General features: G+C 41.0%; 1 protein-coding gene across 1 annotated transcript in view; it reads right to left on the bottom strand.

The window, feature by feature from the left end:
• Positions 1-23,483, bottom strand: part of AP-1gamma (adaptor protein complex 1, gamma subunit) — a 205,882-nt gene that overhangs the window by 167,353 nt on the left and 15,046 nt on the right. Inside the window, exons 3-5 of the mRNA XM_080283472.1 lie at positions 11,307-11,490; positions 7,502-7,648; positions 4,928-5,166 (exon numbers count right to left, since the gene is read on the bottom strand). Coding sequence (XP_080139598.1) covers positions 4,928-5,166; positions 7,502-7,648; positions 11,307-11,490 — 570 coding nt within the window. The remainder of the gene's footprint in view (positions 1-4,927; positions 5,167-7,501; positions 7,649-11,306; positions 11,491-23,483) is intronic.

The raw sequence follows: 23,483 nt of genomic DNA on the forward strand, positions 1-23,483 counted from the left end.
ATCAAGGCCTTCATTGCACCAGCTGCTTGTCTTCCTCGAGTCACTCGACTTTCAATTTTAGCACATTTTCCTCTCTTTTCTATCACTGTACCCAGTTACAGTAAAAGCTTTATTAACCGGCATCCGATGCATCGGCACATCTGTATGAATGCAAATTCTATCTGGCATGGGGTCGAAAATATTCCAGATACCAGTCGTCACCCTAATTCTTGATTAGTTCTGTACAGTACAGGATAAAGTAGTGTATGCAGCGAAGTTTTCAAATTATTTTGTCTTGTAACCATATGCTAAATTTTTCTTTAAATAATTTTTGGTAATGTTTGCTGGTTTGTGTTCAGTCCCCTCCCCCATACCCCCACCCCTCCCAGCCCCCCACTCGTCATTCTTAACCGGCAGTTACATCTCAAGCTAACCTCATATATACTTTACACTCATAGTCACATTACTAATAAACAAATATAAAACACTAGGCTATGTAAAAAGTATATAATATGACTATGAAGATGCTGCAGCAAGAAATTAATGCATTATAATATTGACAATAAAACAAAAACATTAACAACAGCCATCCCAGGCCTCAAGTGTTGGGCGTTTCCATGCATCCGTGTCTGTGCCTGCGTGTTTGGGTGTGTTTATGTCTGTTTTTCAGTGTGTGCATTTGTGTGTGTGTGTGTGTGTGTGTGTGTGTGTGTGTGTGTGTGTGTGTGTGTGTGTGTGTGTGTGTGTGTGTGCAAAGCAGTGCACCCAACACAGGAGGCCTGAGGTGCCGTTGTTCATGTGTTTGTTTTACTGTCAACATCATAATGCATTAATTTCTTGCTCCAATATGTTGATAGTTATATTCTTTTAACATATCCTACTGTTCTTTGTTTGTATTAGTAGTGTGACCAAGAGTGTTAGGCATGAAATCAGCTTGGGATGTATATGCTAGTTAAGAATGATGGGTGAGATGGGGGGTTGGGTAGGAGTATGGGGGATGGTCGGGAGCTGGGGTAGTGGCAGGTGGAGCTCATTTCGTTCCCCTCTCCCTTCTTCCCTGGGTATTCTGAGGTAGAAAGGGGGCACCCCTGGGCAGATATTAGTGAACATGAGTGTACCTGTACTGTACCTATCTATCTATCTACTGCCAGATGCCATAATCCTGTAAGGGGTGGCCATTTGACAGTTATTTGTTTTGTGGGAAGGGGCACTAAATCTCCACCAACCCACTTGTTGACATGTAGGGAGCACGTATGGTTTGGTTATATGGTTACCACCCAGCGCTGTAAATGGTTTCTTGGCTTACACGAAACCATTTGGCTTGTAACTCAATGTAAAGCCACCTGTAAAGGAAAGAAAAGCAATAAGAAGTGACAGGAAAGATGGGAGAAATAGGAAGAGAGGAGGGCAGGCACAGAAAAAGAATGATAAAGGCTATGGAAGAAGCAGGCAGCACTACATCAAGTGAGTGGATGATGGTCGCCACCACCTACCACTCACTAATACTGAATAATGTACTTTATGAAATAAAGTCCCAAGTTTGGTACTATTTCATTTGTTTGACCTTCAAGAAAATTTCTAAGGGTAACATTCGATTATCCAGAAAATTCCATATCCTGAATGGAAGAATCCCCATGCATTCCGGTTAATTGAGCTTTTACTGTACTTGAACTCTCACACCAATTCCGGTCTCTCTCCATTCACTGTAACATCACATTCTTCTCTCAATAACCATCACTTTACTTTTTTCTACATTTACCCTCAAGGAATGACGCTCACAGACATCAACAAAACTCTGCACTAGCCTACCAAGTTCTTGTCCGGTACTTGCAAGCAGTACTGCATCATCAGCATACAACAAATTTGAGATATTCCATCCATCACCATTCATTACCAGTGCCATCCCTCTCTCCATTACTTGCATTTCTACTTCTCTCATCACCCCACCCATATATATATTGAACAACCATGGGGACATCACACAACCTTGTCGCACGCCCACATCAATCGTGAACCATTCACTTAGGTGCCCATTAACCCTTACACATGCTTCGCTACCATCATAAAAGCTCTTGACAGCACCTAGCAGCTTACCATCTACACTGTACATGTGCAAAACTTTTCACAATCCCTCTCTGTCTACTTTGTCGTATGCTTTTTCCAGACCCATGAATGCCATAAACACCTTAAAGTCCTTCTCACAAGCCTTCGCTGCTACCTATCTCACTGTAGATATTTGATCCACACATCCTCTGCCACTCCTAAAGCCACCCTGTTCATCACTCACTAGGACTTCTGATATCTCTCTTTTCTCTATTATAATTCTTCCATATACCTTCCCTACCACATTCAATAAATTTATGCCACGATAATTCTTGCATTTACTCGCTCACCTTTATTTCTGTACAGGGGTACAATCTAGGGACATGCCGACAGTATTGGTATCACTATCGGTGGTATCGGCCTTTTTTTTGTAGTATCGGTATCGGCAAGGTAAAAATATGGCCGATACTCCGATACTTCTCTGGTTTATGATGTGATTCAAGACGCTTATGTTTCATGACACTGATAAACAGATGGTTATGATATATTATACTATATTACAATTACATGTATGATGTAATATTATCATATATTAATATTATATATCGATTATTATATTGCTCCTGCATTAATAACACTCACGTTACCGGCATCAGATAAATCAAAACAAAATCAAATATATAAAATCAAAATAAAGAAGTATCGGTATCGGCAAAGTATTGGCCATTTGTCAGTATTGGAGTATTGGTATTGGTATCGGCTGAAAAGTGGTATCGGTATCAGCCAACATCTTGGTATCGGCACATCTCTAATACAATCACAGCCATTTTCCAATCTGCAGGCACAGTTTCACTCATCCATGCCTTCTTACATATCTCCAACAAGCACTGCATTCCACGCTCTCCACTACACTTAAGCATCTCTTTATACACCTCATCAACTCCAGCTGCTTCACAGCACTCTTCACCTGTGCGAGTGTCACGTCTCCTGGCACTGCATGTCACGAATCAATTCGCGACATTTCCCTTTTGTGAGAAGCCACGAACTATTAGTGGAAAACTCACTGCGTATCGCTCAGTTAACCGTTTCTCTCTCCATTTCAGGGTATACTTTTCAAAACATTCGTCACTGTTTAAAAGTGACCGATTTAATGCACGTCACTAAGTGCGCTACTGAGCGATACTATTGTTTTTTTATTGTTCGCCTCTGCTTGCCTCAACCGTTAGCCACGCCTTCTTCCGGTGGCTTGTGCGTCCTGCCCATACAATGTATTTTGAATTCAGTCTAATTGTGGCTTTGACGGAGAGAGGTCCTGTGCTCCAGAAGTGTGAGAGGTCAGCTAGCACCCCAAGCTCCACAGAGTATCAGTTTCTCCAAACTCCCACCCCTTGGTGATACAAAGCATTCATCGTTCAGTATTTCCTTCTGTTTTCCTAGTCTTAAGAGTTTAATTATGGTGTTTTTTTTCTAGGCGTAAGAATTTAGCTTTTGTGTGAGTGAGTGCGTCTCATTGATTTGATTTGAAATGTAACGTTAAATTTGTTTTTTTTGTAATCAATAAATTTAACAGTTCTTTTTCTTGAGCTTAATGTAGGGTAAAATCTTGTTTCATTTCTTCAAATTAAGCTTATTTTCCATATAGCTCCTAGCTTGCATAAACGTTTGCCTTCATAACTGGTACTTAGACCAGTCTTGTTGTATTAACTTAAAATCCGTTGTGCCAGATAGGAGTTAAAGCATCAGCAAGAACCTGATATTATTAGTATTAGTTATTTATTGTCAGGGGTGAAGTAACTTTCTCCAGAGGCTAACAGTACTAATTCAGCATTTGTGAGTAATTAGTCTCTGCTGTGTACTGTTGAGAAAGTTTTTAAATTCTCGTTCTCAGAGAATTGTGCACAAGCCAGCGTAAAGTAATCGTTGCTTGATGTAGCAAGACAATCATTGTCTCTGCTCTTCAGTATTATTGAATATTAATATCAATTTAAATAATATTTAAGCATTTATTTCAAAATTACCGTGTTATTTTAAAAACCCCGTGACACTGCATTCCTTCTCTGCACACCCCCAAAACCAATCATGCTTACAACCGCTCTGCTCTCTCTATTCCCATTCATCAGGCTTTCAAAATATTCTTTCCATCTGGTCCTTACTTCATCTCCGTGGGTTGGTAATCCACCACCTACATCCTTCACACCATCACATTTATTTCTGCTTTCACTTCAACATTTCTGCACCTCTTTTCAGAATAACTTTCTATTTTCATAGTAGTTCGCATTCATTTTTCTTTCTAGATCATCATTTACCTCCTTTTTCCTCTTCACTAGTCTCTTTATGTGCTTCTTGCTCTCAGTATATTCAGTTCTTATTTCAACTGAACCTCTATCCTGTAACCACTTTAGCCACTTCTTCCTCTTTTCCTCCACCACTCTCTTAACCTCCTCATCCCACTATGCCATACCTTTCTTCTTTGTTGTTACTTTTGCCACACCACACACCAAAAATACTGATATAAGTAACATATATTTACTGCAGTCTTTACTCCTGAAATATTGTGAGCTTGTTAGTTTCCTGATTCTGCTAAACTTTACTATCTAAATTACCTCTTAAGAACTGATTTTTGTACTACCTTTCTTACTATGTGATTATTTTGCCCACCTTATAAACCCCTTGTAGAGAAGGGGTTAATAAAGTATATTGAATCCACTTCCTTCATTGCAGGGACCCTTAAAAGATTAATTAAACTGACAGGTGGTAACAAGAAAAGTTATCATCCTGCTGTAGGAGCTAAAACTTTCAACCAAAGCACTCTACTAGAAAAGAAAGAGAGAGAGAGAGAGAGAGAGAAATTTTAATATAGGAATGGAAACTGTTCAGTGATAAAAAGAGCCATGAAGAATCTCACCATGGTTTTTCTCAGTAAGAAGTGAGCGGGTGGCTGGTAAGAACATCTCCATGAGTTCTGGAACCTTGAGAATGATGCGGAGTGCACAGACAGCAGCCTTCTTCCTAATGTATGCATTAGATGATTTGAGCAGCCTTTCTACTTCTCCCGCCAAGTCCCGAGACATCTCAGGAGATGCAATTGCCCCAAGAGTACACAACGCCAGACCCTGAACGAACTGCGTCGATGAATTCAGGTCGCTGCAAGAACAGAATGTTTCTGAACCATGCAATCAAACTGATCAATTATCCTATCACTTCTATCATGCACCAGAATCATCATCATCACCATCCAGATCTACTTTCCCACTCCAAGATGGGGTGAAGCTGGGTCTAGAAAGTCAGAAAAAAATCTATAATAGCTTCAGATACTAACCAAAGATTGCCCAGTTGAACAAAACACCCTACCATTCACTCAATATTCAAGTCCTTTCATTTATTCACTACTACTACTAATGCTACCATAGTTATTTTTGAATCCAGCATGGTCAATGGAAACAACATCTGCTGGGTAGAGACAATTCTGTTGTTATTTACTCCATTCACTTCATCGTTAATAATTCTTTTGCCTCTTCAACTTTCATACCCTGCTTCTCATATATTCACTTACAATATCAGTCTTCTCTTGATCTCCCTCTTCTCCTATCACTTTCAAACCCACTCACATACATCTTTTTCTGCAACTTAGTTGACATCACTCTATTTACACCATTAAAGGAGATGCTCTCCTTCCTAGTGAAGAGACTTCCATACTCTATCATGAATTTATAATTTCTATCAAATTAAACATACAGAAATGACAATGACTTGATGGATGTGTAGTGCATCCTTGAATGTGAGGCCTGAGAGGGACTAAAATTGTGAATGAACAGTTGAATGGAGGGATGGGGCATGAATGTGTTGGTGTTGTGATGAGAGGTAAACTGAGATGGTTTGGGCATGTTGAGAGGATGGAGGACGACAACTGGGTGCGAAAGGAGAGAACTGTGAATGTCAGGGGCAGGGCTGCATGAGGTAGACAAAAAATACCTGGGATGAGGTCACAGAATGTGACCTCAAGGATAAGGGACTGGACAGGGAGGCTGCCAGAAATCAAGCAGCGTGGAGAGCCAACATCAGGGGAGCAAGGCTAATGCATGTAAATATATCGGAGCCTTTATAAACAATGTGATATGATACAAATTTAAGTTAATTCACAGAAGCAGGTGCTCTCCTCCTCTGTAATGAACAGACTCCCATACACTGTTAACAATCACGGATACTTATATTTCCCGTCTGATTTAAGTTATTTATAATACCCTCACTTTCAACTTTTCATATTCACACCATATCAATGTTTCATACTCATGTTAATGTTGGAATAAGCTATACACAGTTGTCTTTGAGCCTCTGTACAACTTTCCGTGCCTACACTCCAATTCAACACATACACAAAAAGATTCACACTTCCGCTCCAACTTCATATGCCAAGTTTCATATTCATACAGGAGGGTGAAATAAAGAACTCTAATATCATAAACCTAAGGAGAAAGGAAGCTCCAGGTTTAGTCTCCCCTCCTCATATGTTGGTGTGAGGTTGGTTGCAACATAGATACTAAGCAGTGGAATCACCACATCCCTTGGCCAAACCAAACCACAAAAAATAAATTACCAAAAGCCGGAGGCACTAAAAAATATTAACATGTCTTCATAAATTCCTTACATTAAGAAGGAAATCTTGTCTGTGAAACTAATCATAATACTCATACAACACTTTACACTAACACAGTTGTTGACTTTAACAGAGGTTTTATTTGCTTGTGTCAAGTACAGCTCCAGTGTGTGATGGGGCTCCCCACATACAGCTCTTCTCAACATGGTAGTCAAAGGCTTTTCATCTCATCAACTCTCCTCCTCTTCATGGCTCCCTTCAATCTCTGTCTCTTTGTTGCACTGTTGCACCTATATCTCTGTTCTATCAGTACTTCAATGGTCAGTGCTCTGTCGAGCTGTTTGCATGCCTCTCTCCTCCATTACAGCTGGTGCATTATACTGTACCCGTGTCGCAGCAAACACTCACCCCTTTTCTGTCTAACTTTCTGATACAAGTTAAATGATACACCTAGTCCTTCATGTATGCAACAGGTCAACTCTGGAACTGTGTTCTTCCATCTAATTTCCATCTGCCTATGACCTCAAGTCTTTTAAATGCAGAGTCCAGGCATCTCGAAATGAATGGATCTTTAGTTTATATTTTATATTCTTTTCTTCTGCAAAGGGGAGCAAAATTGTGGGTTCTAGCCCTTTTTTTTTTTTTTTTTTTAAATAATAATAACAATAAAATCACCCTCATCTTAAATGTCAGGACCAACTTGCCTAGCACCAGGCTCCTACTCTCCTCATGGGGTGGTATAAGATTGGATGATGGATGGATGGATGAAATAAAAAAATAAATAAGAAGCCAGCATCTGATGCTGCATGAGCACACCCACACCCACACAAAAAGTTAGCAACAGATACCAGTCCCAGATATCCATACTCTGTCATGCAGACCTACTTCTTGAGTGAGTTGGTGATGAGGAGGTGAACATCTTGCCGCTCATCCAGCAACAACATGGCCCCAAGGTAGCCGATGCGCTTGTCGGTGAAGCGTGGTGATGCTATCAACTTCAGGCATTCCATTTGACCAAAGTGGGCTGGATACCTGAAAAGGCAAATGACATGTACCTATAGTAAAGGATTATGAACATACACTGCTACAGTACAGACTAGACCTGAGAAACACATAAAACTTCTTGATAATAAGATGGTGATGGGATAACTTTCATCATCTTCCCAACTCTAATTCCCACCAAAAAGATACGATTATGCAGCATCCAGAAACAAAATAAGCGTAACAAAAAATTAGGATTACTATCAAACTGCATGCATAGTGAATGAAGCCACACTGTCATTCAAGCCTCCAAAATCTAAACAAATATAATCATCTGCATGTACTTGCATTTTTCACTAAAGATGGACATCATTGTTTTCACATACACCTGGGATACAATTATCCCCTAAAAAAAAAAAAAAAAAAAAAAAAAAAAAAAAAAAACTTTATGTGAACACTTCCAATCACAGTCTTGTCCATCTGTTTCCATCCTTGTCCATTCCTTAGCTTCTTAAATTTTCAAACCACATACAGCATAATGAATCAGATTCACAAATTTTGGGGGGATGGCCTACCATGCCTCCTACCACCTTAAAACTCACTCACAAAATACAGTACTATCATCACTATCCTTCACACAAAGTGGTAGACATGGCAAGGCAACAGAACTGTCTCATTTCTAAATCCTTCAACTCCATCCCTATTTTCCCTGACAGGAGGATGGTGGCCTACAGAAAGGAAAATTCAACCTCCAGTCAACAGGTACAGGACACACATTCAGGTGAGTTTGGGGACACAACAACCACACTATCAACATTTATTCACTCTTGATAACTATATGATCTAAGTATACTCCTTTATCAAATAAACTTTCTTTAACAACCCTATTTTCATTGCCCTCTCTTGATTATTTACATCAAGTTCACCACTACAGGAAAACTTTCATTTTTATGGACAATGTCACTGGACTTCACTGCTTTACTTTTAATAAGGAAAACTTAAAATAATAATCCCCAATTACAGTACAAACTGTCCAACCAAAAAATAAACTGATGAGTAATGATGTTGGCACCTGCGGTTGGGAAAGACTATCTCCCAATGCCATCATTCAAAGTTTTATATCCTTTACTCCTAAACCACAACAAAGCTAACAAATGTCATATAAACATTTATCTTGTACAATATACAGTGCTGATTAGGAGCAGGCCTTTGACAGAGTCCCTAGAGAGGTGGTGAGGTGGGCAATGAGAAAGCTGGGGATCGAGGGGTGGCTGGTTAAGAGTTGTTATGGCCATGTATGTGGGTGCTTGCACCCAGGTAAGGGTGAATGGAGATTTGAGTGATGAGTTTTCCATGAGTGCTGGTGTGCATCAGTGATCAGTCCTGAGCCCCTTGGTGTTTATCATGGTACTTGAGGATCTTTCACATGACTTCAAAAATGGACTCCCATGGTTGTATACTGATGATTTGGTGTTGGTTGCAGAGGATGAAGAGGAGGCAGATGAATGATTTAGGAAGTGAAGAGATGGTCTGGGGCACAAGGGCTTAAGAGCAAATGCAGATAAAACAAAAATGATGGTGTCAAGGGCTGGGGATGGTAGTCAAAGAAGAGGGAGAGTGGCCATGTGAGATTTGTCGCAAGGGCATGGGAAGTACAGTAGTTCCATCTTGTGCAGTGTTTGTGATATGTGGGTGCATAATAGATGTAATGGTATTAGATGTAGACTGTGATTTAATGCTGATTTCATGTATGCGGTGTGTCGGGGAGAGCAGGTGGAGATTGTCAGGTACTGAAAGGATTGAACTTGCTGGTATGTCTCTTGAGTGTATGGAAGTTTTGTTATTGGGAGACATGTTATGTGTTGGAGGTGGGGCAGGAGCTAGCTCTGTGACAAGAGTGAGGAGTGGTTGGAATAAGTTCAGGAAGCTGTTGCCTCTCCTGACATGTAGAGGGCTCTTCCTCCATTGCTAAGGGATCTTTGTAGGCGGCATGTGGCAGGAGTGTAATGCTGTATGGCAGTGAGACCTGGCCAGTAAAGGAAGAGGATATTCACAGGCTCAAACGTACAGAAAAGGCAATGATTAGGTGGATGTGCAGTGTGCATCCTTGACTGCAAGGCCCGGAGGGGCTAGGTTTACAATGGATGAGCTGAGGGGTAGGATGGGACTGGAGTATATTGGTGTTGTGATGAGGAGGGGTAGATTGAGATGGTTTGGGCATGTGGAAAGAATAGGGGGATGATAATTGGGTGTAGAAAGTCAGAAATGTTAATGCTGGGGGTAGGAATGTGAGAGGCAGACCGAAAAAGACCTGGGAAGAGGTCACTGAGTGTGACCTGAGGGTTAAGGGACTAAAGAGGGAAGCTGCCAGAGATTGAGCAGCCATTAGGTGACCAAGGCCGACAAATGGAGACCTGTTGGAGCCTTCAAAAATGAAAATGAAAATGAACATCCTCAGGAACTACCTCCTGAAATTAGTATATCAGTCCTGGAACATCTTGTATACATGGCATATGGGAAACCGAGAGAAAGTCTTCAAAAGTTGGGAGTCAACTTATCCAAAACATCACTTTAGAGTTGAGTATACAAGATTTTTTGAATAAAGGTATACTATCAAAGGTGCACATTAAACTGAACATATAAGATGAGAAAGGCAACTTTTACATAAGTTGAAGACAGAAATTGTAAAGACTAAATACTGTACGTTCACCTTTAAGAATGTTGGATGAACAGCTTAAAGAACAATAAAGCACAGTACATGATGCCATCATATAACTAGAGAAGGCCTGTAAGTGACTAGCATGCTTTGTCAATCAATCACCTTTACCTTAATATACATTACACACACAAAAAAAATCTGTAGAGATGCATTAACTACCCACCTTTTGAATCCCAACAGCATCATTAATCAAATATATACTGAACAGCACTGTACAGTAATACCTCGATAAACGATACCCCTAAATGCAATACCCCGGCTTTAACGATGAGGGTAGAAATACCACCATACCGTGCCTAACAATAGCCAAACCCCAGTTTAACGATTGGTTGTGATTTTTTAAAATCGATTTTGATGATATTTTAGACTATAATTGTGTGTTTAGGTTGATTTATAAACTGCTTTTAGACTTAGATTAATGTGTTTTAGCCACAGGTGGGGTGAACATTGTCATTTTGGGGCACAGTTCACTAAGCTTGATGTTCTCCAAACTTATATTTGACAATTTTCAGATTTTATCTGTTGGTTTTAGTGAGTTATTTACAAGTGTCAGGCTTAGGTTAGCTTCCTTGACAGCTGTTAGGCCATTTAGATTGGTTTTAAACTTTTTTTTAAGCTCATCTGGGTGGGTTTTTGGCTTGGTTTGGGGGGAAACCCAAGGCTGGTAAACAGTCCACATTACATGGTAAAAGTACCCCGATATACGATACCCCACCTAACGACGGGGTTTTACCTAACCAATTACATCATTAAATCGGGGTATGCCTGTACTTACCTCTAGAGTTAAGACATGCTGAAAAAAAAAAAAAAAAAAAAAAAAAAAAAAAAAAAAAAGCCAATATTCAGACCTACAAAGGTCATCAAAACATTTTCCCACATACGCTGTACAGTACTTGTACTGTTTAACAACAATGCAGTCTTCTTTACCAAACAGTATACAAATATTCAAAACAGTTATTATAACTCCTTGGATTGTTACACGTTACTCACCCCAACATATGTATATACAGCAGTTTCGCAACATTGCGACAACGCCACACAGAGTCCTCTTCTCTGAAGGTGAGGCGGATGTATGCACACTCCCTGTTCACCACAGCACGTTCCTCTGCTGCAGTCTTAGCTGACCGAATCTGGCGTATTAGGTCACGTAGTCGGATGGGATTGGGCTGTCGGACTGTTGGGAGTTACAGATCCATTAATCAAATAACTGGTAATGTAATGCTATATGGATCATATAAAGTTAAGCACTACAGTATGAAATTTTCAATATCTTTTAACAATAAGTATATTCTCACAACTTACGAAAAACAAAAAAAGCTAGTGTATTACACTAAACAGGTACTGTATTTCATTAATGTTTAAGCATAAGAACAGGATTACTGCTTCACACACAAAGGACAGCCTACATCATCCCACGCATATTAGTACAGGGATACACTAAAAAATATGGTACAGTATTAGGCTAGCACAATGAAGACAGTTTCTTGCATCAAAAAGCATTGAAAGTTGCAACATACCTCTGAAATGGGTTACAGGAATCTTTTTCCCTCTAAATAAAATGAAAATTAAGAGTCACAATTTACAATCATTAGTAATTTATGCAATAAGACTTGTTGCTTTCAACACACGCAGCAGGCCACTACTACAAAGGGTTCACACCAGCAACAGGGCTACAGTCACAATTAGCTCAAGCATTTAGGAGTAATGTTTCCTACATCCTTTCATGGAGGTAGATGGGAAAGTTAAATTTCATGAACACAGTGAGCTGGTAATATGAGACAGTTGTTTAATTAATATCAGTTCATTAATATTCACTAATTACACCCTTAACAACAGACAGGGTATAGCAGATGTACAAGTCAATGATATTGATTTTTACCCGCCCCCACCCTGGAGGGGCTCGGGGACAGGTGTTGTTTTCATTCGGTTTGTCTGTTTGTTTGTCTGTCTGTCTCTCTGTTAACAACTTATGTGAAAAGTACTGGTACGATTTTGACTAAAATTAAAGGGATGTTGGGCTATGATCTTCTGATCGCCTGATAAGATTTTGGGCCAAATTGGTTCAAGGCACAGGCTGTAAGGAAAAAAAAAAAAAAAAAAAAAAAAGTTTTTTTTTGCCATAACTCCTTTCAAACTCGTCATATCGACATGAAGCCAAAACCTAAACGTGCATCTTTCAATTCTGCATTCTTTAACTCGTCTCATTTCATCAGGAGGATCACCTCCCAATTAGCTGTAGGGGGTCAAAATCAGGTGGGCCCAGCCTAAAATTTCAAATGGGCATGAAATCGTCAATTTTCACCCGATTTACTCCAAATTTAACATGTCACATCTTTAACCTGATATCCTGTTGTCTATACGTTAGCACTAAAATGACTGCCGGGGATGGGTTTGCCATACCTTGGAACAGTTTCTTGTTTTCTTTCATTTTTCACATCTGACAAGGTAACCCTTCAACAGTCCCATACAACCAAAAATGGGACATCCAACAAACAAACAAAAAACCTGACAAGCAACCATGGTGGAGATGCACAGAAGATTGAGAATAATATTGTGCGTGTATATATATATATATATATATATATATATACAGTATGTATATTAATTAGTATTATTTAATACGATTTAATTACTGCAACACGAGTGTGTTAGCACAACACGCACAGAGCTCCGAGAAGTGGGCGAAATCCGCAGAGTTCACTCTAGCACGATCACCCCCGGGTCCAACACGGTCATACTGGACATTCCCATGATGATGATAGCCAATGAAAACTTCTGATCAAGTAGCCTTCCCCGCCCGCTATCGTGACGTAATCGTGATGCCGCCCAATTAAAAACGCTTCTGATGTCACATGATGTTTTGTTTAAATTTCTCCTGCCACAGCGCCACTCAGTCGCATAATTGCATTGGAAGATGCTTATTTCTTGCTGCATTTTCTGCCCTTGTTACTGCATTTTACCCTGCTCACGATGCCTAGGAAGCCTTCTGAGAACTCCAAGAAGCGTCGGCACCTCCCTTAGGCCACCAAGCTAGAAAAGATCGAGAGGAAGAAGAAAGGGGAGAGGAAAGTTGACATTACCAAGGCCTACGACATGAATGAAGCCAACATGAGGATCATAATAAAAAACTAAGACAAGATCCTGGCAGCCGAAGGCTATCACACGGCACTTCATGCCAGGTTTGCTGAGGATACGATGGTAAATCGGAACAGTAACGTGGTAAAATTGCCGACAATACCACGGGCATTTGGAATTCATCTGGATGGATTCCTGCCGAGGATACGACGGGCAAAACAGTGTGACCAAAACCCAGGCGACTCGACAGAGAATGTATCGTACTACAGGATTGAACATTTAGCCTGACAATGAATACATATTAATATTTTAGAATAAATATCAATCGTTTTGAAACCCTTCTCATCGGCGTGCGTACCAGTTCATAAACAAAGTTGCTTTTCCTTATTCTCTACCGAATCAGCGACAGCGATCACTTTCCACGGTCACGAGACGGGGCTCTGGCAACAGTGTGAGAAGCATGCCGTTTGTCGAGGATTACAGAGTGCTAGGACAGGCAGAAGCAGGACCTTCCATGGCTGTGGACGAAGATAGTGATTCTGAGTGTGATTTCGAAGGATTTAAGAGGGAGGTTGAGGAGGAGCAACAGCCATTACCCGCTAGTGACGCCAGCAGCCATCCTCCGGGGACCCAGTAGGACTACCTACAGCCTTGGATACCACCTTCCATTCCCAACAAGCCCACCAACACTATCCTAAAAGGTTAGTTATCATTCATAGCACAGTACCATTTATTATAATTACATTAGTACCAATATATGTATAGGTATATGGTAGGTATTTAGGGTGACTTTTCCTAGGGTTGCTGACATAATTCATTTTTCCCCATAAGGTCTATTGTTAGTCCAACACGTTTTTGGTCCAACACGTGACCCATGCATGACAATATTACCGTGCTGGACGCGAGGGTACTGTATATATATAGTAATCCCTCTAATATCCGAACGTCCAATATCCGAACATCCCCATTAACTGGACATAATCGTTCCGGGATCCAATGTTCCCAAAATGGGCCAAAAACCGCAAAAAATTAGAAAAAAATCTGGCTTTATTCCCACCCGTAATCTGAAATTGCCGCGTGGCGCCAAACAGCTGTTACACCATGGTCCCTTCACCCCTTCCTTCCTCCCCCTTCCCCTGTCAGGGATGCCATTTGGTATTTTTCATTACCAAGTGTGGGCCAATTTGGTAATGAAAAATTCATTTGGTAATGAATCAGAATAATGCATTACCAAATGGATTTTTCATGTGTATGAGGATACACAGGATGGAGATGGTGGATTGTTTGCTCTCTCTGATTAATTTGGTAGCCTATATAGCGTGATAATAATCAACATGCTGTTAATTATAAGAAGAGTGATTACATGTATTTCCACTTGTGTATATAATTAGTGAAGAATATATGCTAGCTTTACGAATTTGGTAATAAAAATTAAAAATGGTAATGAAACTTGAGGAGTTTGGTAATGTGGCCATTGCGATCTGGCAACTTTGTTACCCTGCCATCATCAACAGTCACAGCCTAAATCCAATCGAGAGCAGATGCTTATAGCAGTGCAAGCCACAGGTGCTTGTTTTTTGTGAATAAACTGCAATACCTCGCCACCAGAACACACAGGAATTTACAGTGTTGTGCAGCGTTAAGAAATTAGAATTTAGACTGCAGAGGATTAACTGTGGACTGCAAACTGGCGGTTCAAACCAGTTCAGGAGCCAGGGACTTGTAAGTACCCAGAATGTTTAATATTGTATAAACTCACCTCTAAAACCTCATTTTATGGTTCTTTTGCATTTATGTCCCTTATTGGTGTGATTTGGGTCTTAAATAGGTGCAATGCATGTCCAGAGGGAGTTGTATAGGTGTTTTTCGGAGTTAGGGTCCATAAGTACAAGTCCAGGAGGCTGGGGCCCAATATCCGGACAGGATCACTATCCGGACATGCCTTTGGCTCTATTACATCGGATATTGGAGGGATTACTGTATATATATACTGTATTTGCCAAAAATCAGTTATTAGTCCTAGAATATTATAATTAAATATGCATATGGCACATACCTTCAGCTTTCCCCTGGGATGTTTGTTGAGCCTTCATCGACTACCGTAGGACTTGTGGAGACTAATGAAGTTGGGTAATGAAGTCTCCACTTTACACTTCCCGATACTCCGTAATATGGTTACCACTGCCTGATATTATAACTACAAACACTATTCTATGAATTTCAAGTAGTTTGGAATCCATACTAAAAAAAAAAAAAAAAAAAAAAAAAAAAAAAATGTGAAAGCAACGTAAATTACGAGCGCATACGAGCGTTCCTCCCGTGCTGGTTCCCCGATGGTATTCTGAGGCGGAGCTGTCATTTATTATTTATAAACACACTCACACTTTATATTCCTAGTACTTTATTACACTTATTTATATATACAATATTTATCTCTAAGTGTCTTTCAGTACTAGTAGTTTATTTTCACTCCAGGCATTCACTTTCTCGTGTATACTAGCTTAGAGAGCGAAGCTGTCACTTTCATTTTCATTACTTTCACTTTCACTACTTGTAGTATATATACCCATATTCTTATATTACTATCTATCTATTGCCAGATGCCATAATCCCCTAAGGGGTGGCCATTCGACTCAGAGTTACTTGTTTTACAGGGAGGAGCACTAACCCTCCACCAACCCACTGGTTGACACGTAGGGAGCACGTATGGTTTGGCTATATGGTTACCACCCAGCGTTGTAAATGGTTTCTTGGCTTACAGGAAACCAATTGGCTTGTCACTCAATGTAAAGCCACCTGCAACAGAAAGAAAAGCACTAAGAAGTGACAGGAAAGATAGGAGAAATAGGAAGAGAGGTACTTTACAATATTTATCTGTAAGTTTCTTTCAGTACTAGTAGTTTATTTTCACTCCAGGCATTCACTTTCTCATGTATATTAGCACAGACAGCAAAGCTGTCACTTTCATTTTCATTACTTTCACTTTCATTACTCCTAGTATATATATTCGTATTCTTATATTACTACTTATTTACATTTCTATTTTACTTACACCTTTATGCACTGTCACTTGCAGTAACTCATAAAACTATTTTCCACTGTTCAGTTATATTTACATTCATTGCTTTCACTTGCTGTTTACTCATAATTTACATTTTCACTTGCACTGTTATAGAGACCAGAAAGATCATAGTCACTGTCCATCATTATCATTGATAAATTAGCTAGTTCATGTTCCACAGCAGAGTCACTTAGCCTTTACCCCTTCCCACACAAGATTTAGTAGGAGTAGAGGTCACAGGGACCTTTGCATGGGGCTAAAAAGCAGCGGAATTGGACAGGCGCGAATCCAACGTGATTTCACCTTGAAAAACGAGAGTAAACTGGCTGCCTGCTGGGTCTATGGGCAGTGAAGGGTTGCCAACATCAGCATGGTGACAGCTGCTAATATATACGCTATGAAATGATTGGCAGGAAATCTAGACAATACATAATAAATTAGGTAGTTCCAGGTGAATGTAAATATCACCTAGGCTTCTCCTTTCCTTTCTTATATATATTTTTATTATGAGAACAGGTCATACAGCATATCTCAAGGGGAAATAAACAGGGAAAATTAGCGAACGAGTGCACGTGGGGTGTTGCCAGGTGATAATTAGCCAATTCCAGGTGCATGGTACTATCAATTACCTTTTTTCTTTTTTATATATATTATTTTGTATGAGAATAAGGCATAGGGCTCATTCCAATGGATGAAATTAGTGGAAAAATCCGGGCAAGATTTACCTAGCGCTGCGCAGCTGGGGCAGGTGGGAGGAGAGGGTAATGGAGGGGAGGTAGGGAGGGGAGTCAAGAATGGGGAGAAATGGCTAAATTGTCAACAGTGGATGGGAGAACAGATGACAATAGCAGCACTGACTATTGTTAGACACTGGCAGTACTGACAGATGATACAAGCGACCACTTCAAAGCCAAGGCGAATTCAAAATAACACAGAATCGCAAGTGACGCCCCGCGGTATGATCCATTGCACCAGAGCGTCACAAAAGTGACGCCCCGCGGTTGAGGGGTTAAGGGATTTCGGATTTAAGGGAGTCCATATTCTACCTGACAAGCACAATACCATTCAATATGAAACGTAATGTTTAGGTTATACACATTAACGTTTCTTTATACAGTACCCGTAAAATAATATTCATATAAATAAGTAAGATAAATGACACAATCATTGTACTTCATAGTAAGATTGTCTTTGTATGTGGTAAAACAATGGATATTTTCAAGTAAGGGACAAGTTGATTCCCCATTTAGTCCCTTAAATCAAGGTTTGAGTGTACAGTGAAATAAGGCAATATCCAGCTCAGAAATGGGAAGCAATCAGCAGTACTGTGCACTCTCTGGCAGTGAGATGTATTAACTGGCTCAAACACAGGACCCAGTCGGAGCATGGGCAGACCCCGCAACACACCAGTCAATCACAACTCGTCGCAGGAGCAGTGCACCTGACATGCCAAGCCTACCGTTGCTCTGTCACTCTCTCCCGGGGACACCGTATAGTGAGGATGCATCTGTGCGTTGTGCATTTGTGACCCACGCAGTGGCTACCCCCCAGTGCTGTGACTTTGCTTTTGGCCCCTCATGTCTCGCTCATTGCTGTAGTGCTGTGGCTTCCCTCGTGGCCCCTCAGTGATCTGAATACTGTACAGTAAGGACATATGTGTGTACTGTGCCTTTGTGGCCCATGCAGTGCCTACCCCTCAGTGCTGTGACTCTGTTTGTGGCCTCTCATGCCTAACTCGTTGCTGTAGTACTGTGACTTCCCTTGTGGCCCAGCAGTGCTCAGAGCCCTATTGCTCTGACTACCTGTACCCTAGTTGTGCATGATGGATGAGTTTGTGGATTTTGGGGCAGTGCCCTGGCAGCTTCAGGTCCTGCCTGCCCTTTGCCTGGTCCTAGTTACTGTCTTCATGGCTCCACCACCACCTGCTCAGAGGGATCCTGACATTTTCTCAATGAAGATGGAGCAAGGCTGGAACATCAAAAGGCTGAGCCAACACTACAAGATGCCCTGGACCATGTCACAGGATCTTCAGCAGAGCAAGCACTCCATCAAGATGTTCTTCCAGGGTGACCATGGCATGATTGTTCAATGGACTGAGCACAAGATGATGACCGAGCAACACTGTAGCACACTCAAACAGGCCTGTCTGAAGTGATTCAGACAACAATGTGGCAGTGGTATGACTGTGTGTTCCATCGAGCTGTAGGCAGCAGCCACCAAGTTCACTGTGCAACTGGAGATCACAGATTTCAAGGCCTCTGAAGGCTGGCTGACTCAGTTCAAACTTTGACATGGGCTCTCTAACAAGAGTACTTATGGTGAAGCTTCATATGCAAACACAGGAGTAGATAAGTTTTGCACAAAGCTAAAAACCTGAATGATGCAGAAGGTCTATGTCTCAATCAGGTTTATAATGTTGATGAAACTGGTCTCTTCTTCAAGTGTGTCCTGACTAATACCTCGGCTGATGAGAAGTTGATACCTGGTTGTGAGGTGAGCAAACAGTGTGTGTCTGCTTTGTTTTGTGCTAGTGCGAAAGGTTTGCATCATCTGAAACTTGTTATAGTGGGGCAAAGCAGCCTTGGTGTCTCCGGGGGTTGATGGATAGTCTCCCTATGATTTATTTCCACTCACTGAAGACTTGGTTCACAGACAAGATCGTCAAAGTGTGAGTCTACACTCATGTTGTGAAGGAGATTATCCATTACCAAATGAAGTGCTGGCCTTGTCTGCAACCAAATGAAGGCTCTGCCCCTTCTTAACAATGCTCTTGCTCATCCTTCTGAGAAAGAGTTGACTGGGGATGGAGGTCATATTAGGGTCATGTTCTTTTCCCCTTTTCAACCTCCATCTTGCAACTGATGGACCAGGGTATTATCGCAGCAACGAAGTGGCTGTTCCAGAAGAGGTTTATGGACGACGTGACGGTTGTGCTCGAAGACAAGGAGGAGACAGCCCAAGGCGAGCATAGTAGAGGAGAGAGGACCTTGGCCAATCTCAAGTGATATTCCCTCAAGTCTGCAATCTACAACTAGACCCTGGCTTGGAGGGAAATCTCTGCACTTATGCTTAAGCACAGTTGAAGCAAGCTCCTCATGGATGAAGAAGCCATTCCTGATGTCACTGGATTCAAAGTTCTGGACTTTGTCCAGCGGAGGATGCTATAGGAGAACAGGTAACTGAAGACATCATGTACAACTGGCTGGAAGTGAACATGGGAGACCCCAAGTACCAGACTATGTCCAACCTGGAAATCGTGGAGTCCGTAACTGCAGGGGGCAACGAGGATGACGACGACAAAGAGGATGATATCCCCAGGCTCCAGTGAGTCCATGACACGATGGATGTCCTTATAACTACTGTGAGCACCCCAATTGCCAGGCCATCTTTACCGATGCCATGGCCACCTATCTGCAAGAGGGCCGTGAGAACGTTATCAAGCTGCAGTCAAGAAGGATCACCAGGCAGTCCTCCATCACACTGTCTTTCCATCCACTGATGCCTGCCACTCCATCACCCCAGCCTTCTACTGTACCTCCTCATATCGGCCTCTGTCATCCCAGCCTTTGACCTCCTCACATCAGCCTTGACCACTGTTTCTTCACTTTGGCCAGCAACCTCTGCCACAGCACCATCTGTGTCACAACCAGACACCTATGCTATGGCACCACTCTCTTAGTCTTCAGCCCCTTCAATGGTGGTGTCTCTGCTAGAGTTCTCACCCTAGTCAAAGGCATCCTTGTATCTCCAACTCACACCCTCTGCTACTCATTCTATGGTGCCAGCTCCATCACCCTTGGAAGAGATAGAAGCTCAGGTGATGGAGCTAAATCTTTATGGGAGCCATTCGCCATTAGACTACATGTGATTATGTGCACTGTACTGCATAGTGTACTATTCTACTCTCCATTGCTACCAACAGTAGGTGAGTAGGCTACAGTATGATTATTGTTATATCAAACACTGAATTACATTTTATATATGTACTATATCAATACTGCATTGTATTTTATGCTTAATTTTAAGCTTTCACTCATATCCACCCCTGTGTGGAGTACAACTCTCATGTATGGGGAGGCTCCCCACATACAGCTCTTCTCAATAGGGTGGAGTCAAAGGCTTTTCGTCTCATTAACTCTCCTCCTCTTACTGACTCCCTTCAACCTCTGTCTCTTCGCCGCACTGTTGCATCTTTATCTCTTTTCTATCGCTACTTTAATGGTCACTGCTCCTCTGAACTGTCTGCTTGCATTCCTCCACCTCTACGACGGGCGCGTAGCACCCGTCTGGCAGCAAACTCTCATCCCTTTTCTGTCCAACTCTCTAATGCAAGAGTTAACCGTTACTCCCAGTCTTTCATTTATGCAACAGGTCAGCTCTGGAACTGTCTCCCTCTGTCTGTATTTCCTGCTGCCTATGATCTCCAGTCTTTCAAACGTAGTGTGTCCAGGCATCTCAAAATGATCGGATCTTGAATTTGGCTCTCTATTGTATTTTGTTTTTCTCTTGGAGGGAACTGTTACTACGGGCTCATGGCCTTTGGTTCCTTCTTCCTCGCATTAAAAAAAAAAAAAAAAAAAAAAAAAAAAAAAAGGTAATATTGTACGAAAGTTTTTAGAGGGTCAGGACAGATACCTTAGGATAGTGACATTATCCAGCTCAATACCGAATTGATAGCTGGCTAGGGGTGCCAACACAATATTCAACATGGGGGTTGGCTGAATTGTGCCGGATAACTGAGAGATTGTTGTATATACAGGCATAACCCGGTTTAATGATGCATTTGGTTGTAAAAACCCATCGCTAGGCGGGGTATTATATCTTGGGGTAGATCTAACACGTAAAGAACAGGGATGCGTTTTTGAGCCATGGGTTTCCCCTCCACCAAGTCCTAAACCCACCCAAATGAGTCCAAAAACAAGCTTCTAGCTAACCTAACCCATCAAATAGCTTTAAAACATGCTCAACTAAGCCCAAAAGCAGTTTATAACTCAGCTTAACCAAAAAATAAAAGCTGAAAATCATCGAATATAAGTCTGGAAAAAATCTAACTTAGTAAACTGTACCCCAAAATGACAATGTTCATCCCACCTATGATTAAAACACATTAATCGAAGTCCAAAAACAGTTTATAAATCAACCTAAGTGCAAACTTTAAGTCTAAAATATTAAAATTGGTAAAAAAAAATATAAAACCCATTGTTAAACCTGGGTCTGGCCATCATATTGCTAATCTGGGGTATCGCATCTCGGGATCTGCCTATATGGGTATAGCCTATACATTATAGGCATGCATACATAGAGAGAGAGAGAGAGAGAGAGAGAGAAATACATATGTACATGTACCGTATATATTTTACGCATCTGACTCTGGGCAAAGGCTTCAGGGCCTATTTTTCAGGGGCAGTGACCTATCCCAGGGCCCAGTGTTCCTCCTACACCTCCACATGTCACCACTTCGGCGCTAACACTCACCATCCATATTGAATACATGCTAGGCTGTCTCATACAGGATTGGTGTATTGGTATTAGTGGGGGTATTTTTATGACATAATGGCGGGTCATCAGGTAGGGAATCAAATCCTTAAACTGTTCCCTTCCCCAGCCAGGATTCGATCCTGGGTACATTAGGACTGCAGGCCACCTCTCTACTGATTCATATATACAGTGTATGTATATATATATATACATATATATATATATATATATATGCAGTCGGCGCAATGGAAGTCTGGACCCTCTAATTCGCACCATATATTTAGTAGGGTCCAAGAAATATTGTAGGAAAATTCCTGTAGTTGATGGATTTTTTTCTGGTGGTTTCTAGCGACTTTACAGGCTTACCACCATGTGCTGTGAGTTTATGAGCTCAGTGCCTGCCTGACTTTGGATGGGAAAGCACGTCAGATTTTCTTGTCCTGCCTGGCCTTTGTTAATTTCAAAGCTCTCGTTTTCACACCCTCCCCTGCCTTAGTGAATCATTGGAGATGGGTCCCAAGCCACTAATTGATGTAGAAAAAGCCCGAATTTTAACTATGAGGCATCTGGCTAAAATGGATGATTTAGCTTTGAATTAAGACTCTGTGAACAGTATAATGAAATAACTAAGTGCGACAGCATGGGGAATTTGCTACAAAAACAGATCAATCAACAAGTGGCAGAGTATTTACAGTACTGACAGATTTCATAACATGACCTTCAGAACAGTTAAATCAGTATTAAATTGTATCATCATCAACATGTGACTGATGTCAAAGACAAACTCTCTAGACTCTGCATGAAAAAAAAAAACAAGTACAAAAGTACTTCATGCAAAAACATCATGACTTTAATATGGGGGTTCACTAATTTCTTTAAGAGCTGAAGACCTAATTAAGAATAAATTAGAAAGCACTCACAGAACGCATACCTTCGCCCATGCCATTGCAGGATCTGGATCCGCATTGCCCCCAAATTTAACCAATTCTTTCTTGGCCCACGGCCCACCCTTCCACAAAATTTCACTGAAATTCATCGAGAACTTTTGGAGATATCAAGTGGACAAACAAACAAACAAAACACAGGTGAATACATAACCTCCTGCAACTCCGTTCACGGAGGTAATACCATAATATAAAAAGTAAAAAGAGTGAGATTGACAGTCTCTGTCCTAGAGATGTCATGCATAAAATATAAAGAAATGTATGAATAAATTTAAAAAATACTAAAAATAAACAAAACATACTGATGACGGCTACAACTCATTTACAGTTTCGTTATCCATATCTATATAGCATTCAATTATGTACTGAGCTAAAAATAACAAAATAAAGGTATGGTACTATCCAATATCTAGTCATATTACAAAGCCCAAGTAGCTACTGTAGTAGCTAACTGTGGTGATGAATGAACAATGATCCCAATAACCACCTTTCACAACACAATAGGCCTAATGTAACCACCAAGTTTAAATTTTTCTAATACTGTATACTACTGTACTGTTTTACAGTCCTGGATGAAGAATTGCAATGAACTGGGAGACATAACCCAGT

The sequence above is a fragment of the Coenobita brevimanus genome, chromosome 97 (genome assembly GCF_032717465.1).
Source record: "Coenobita brevimanus isolate Jiangsu-jjx chromosome 97, ASM3271746v2, whole genome shotgun sequence".
Classification (NCBI taxonomy): domain Eukaryota; kingdom Metazoa; phylum Arthropoda; class Malacostraca; order Decapoda; family Coenobitidae; genus Coenobita; species Coenobita brevimanus.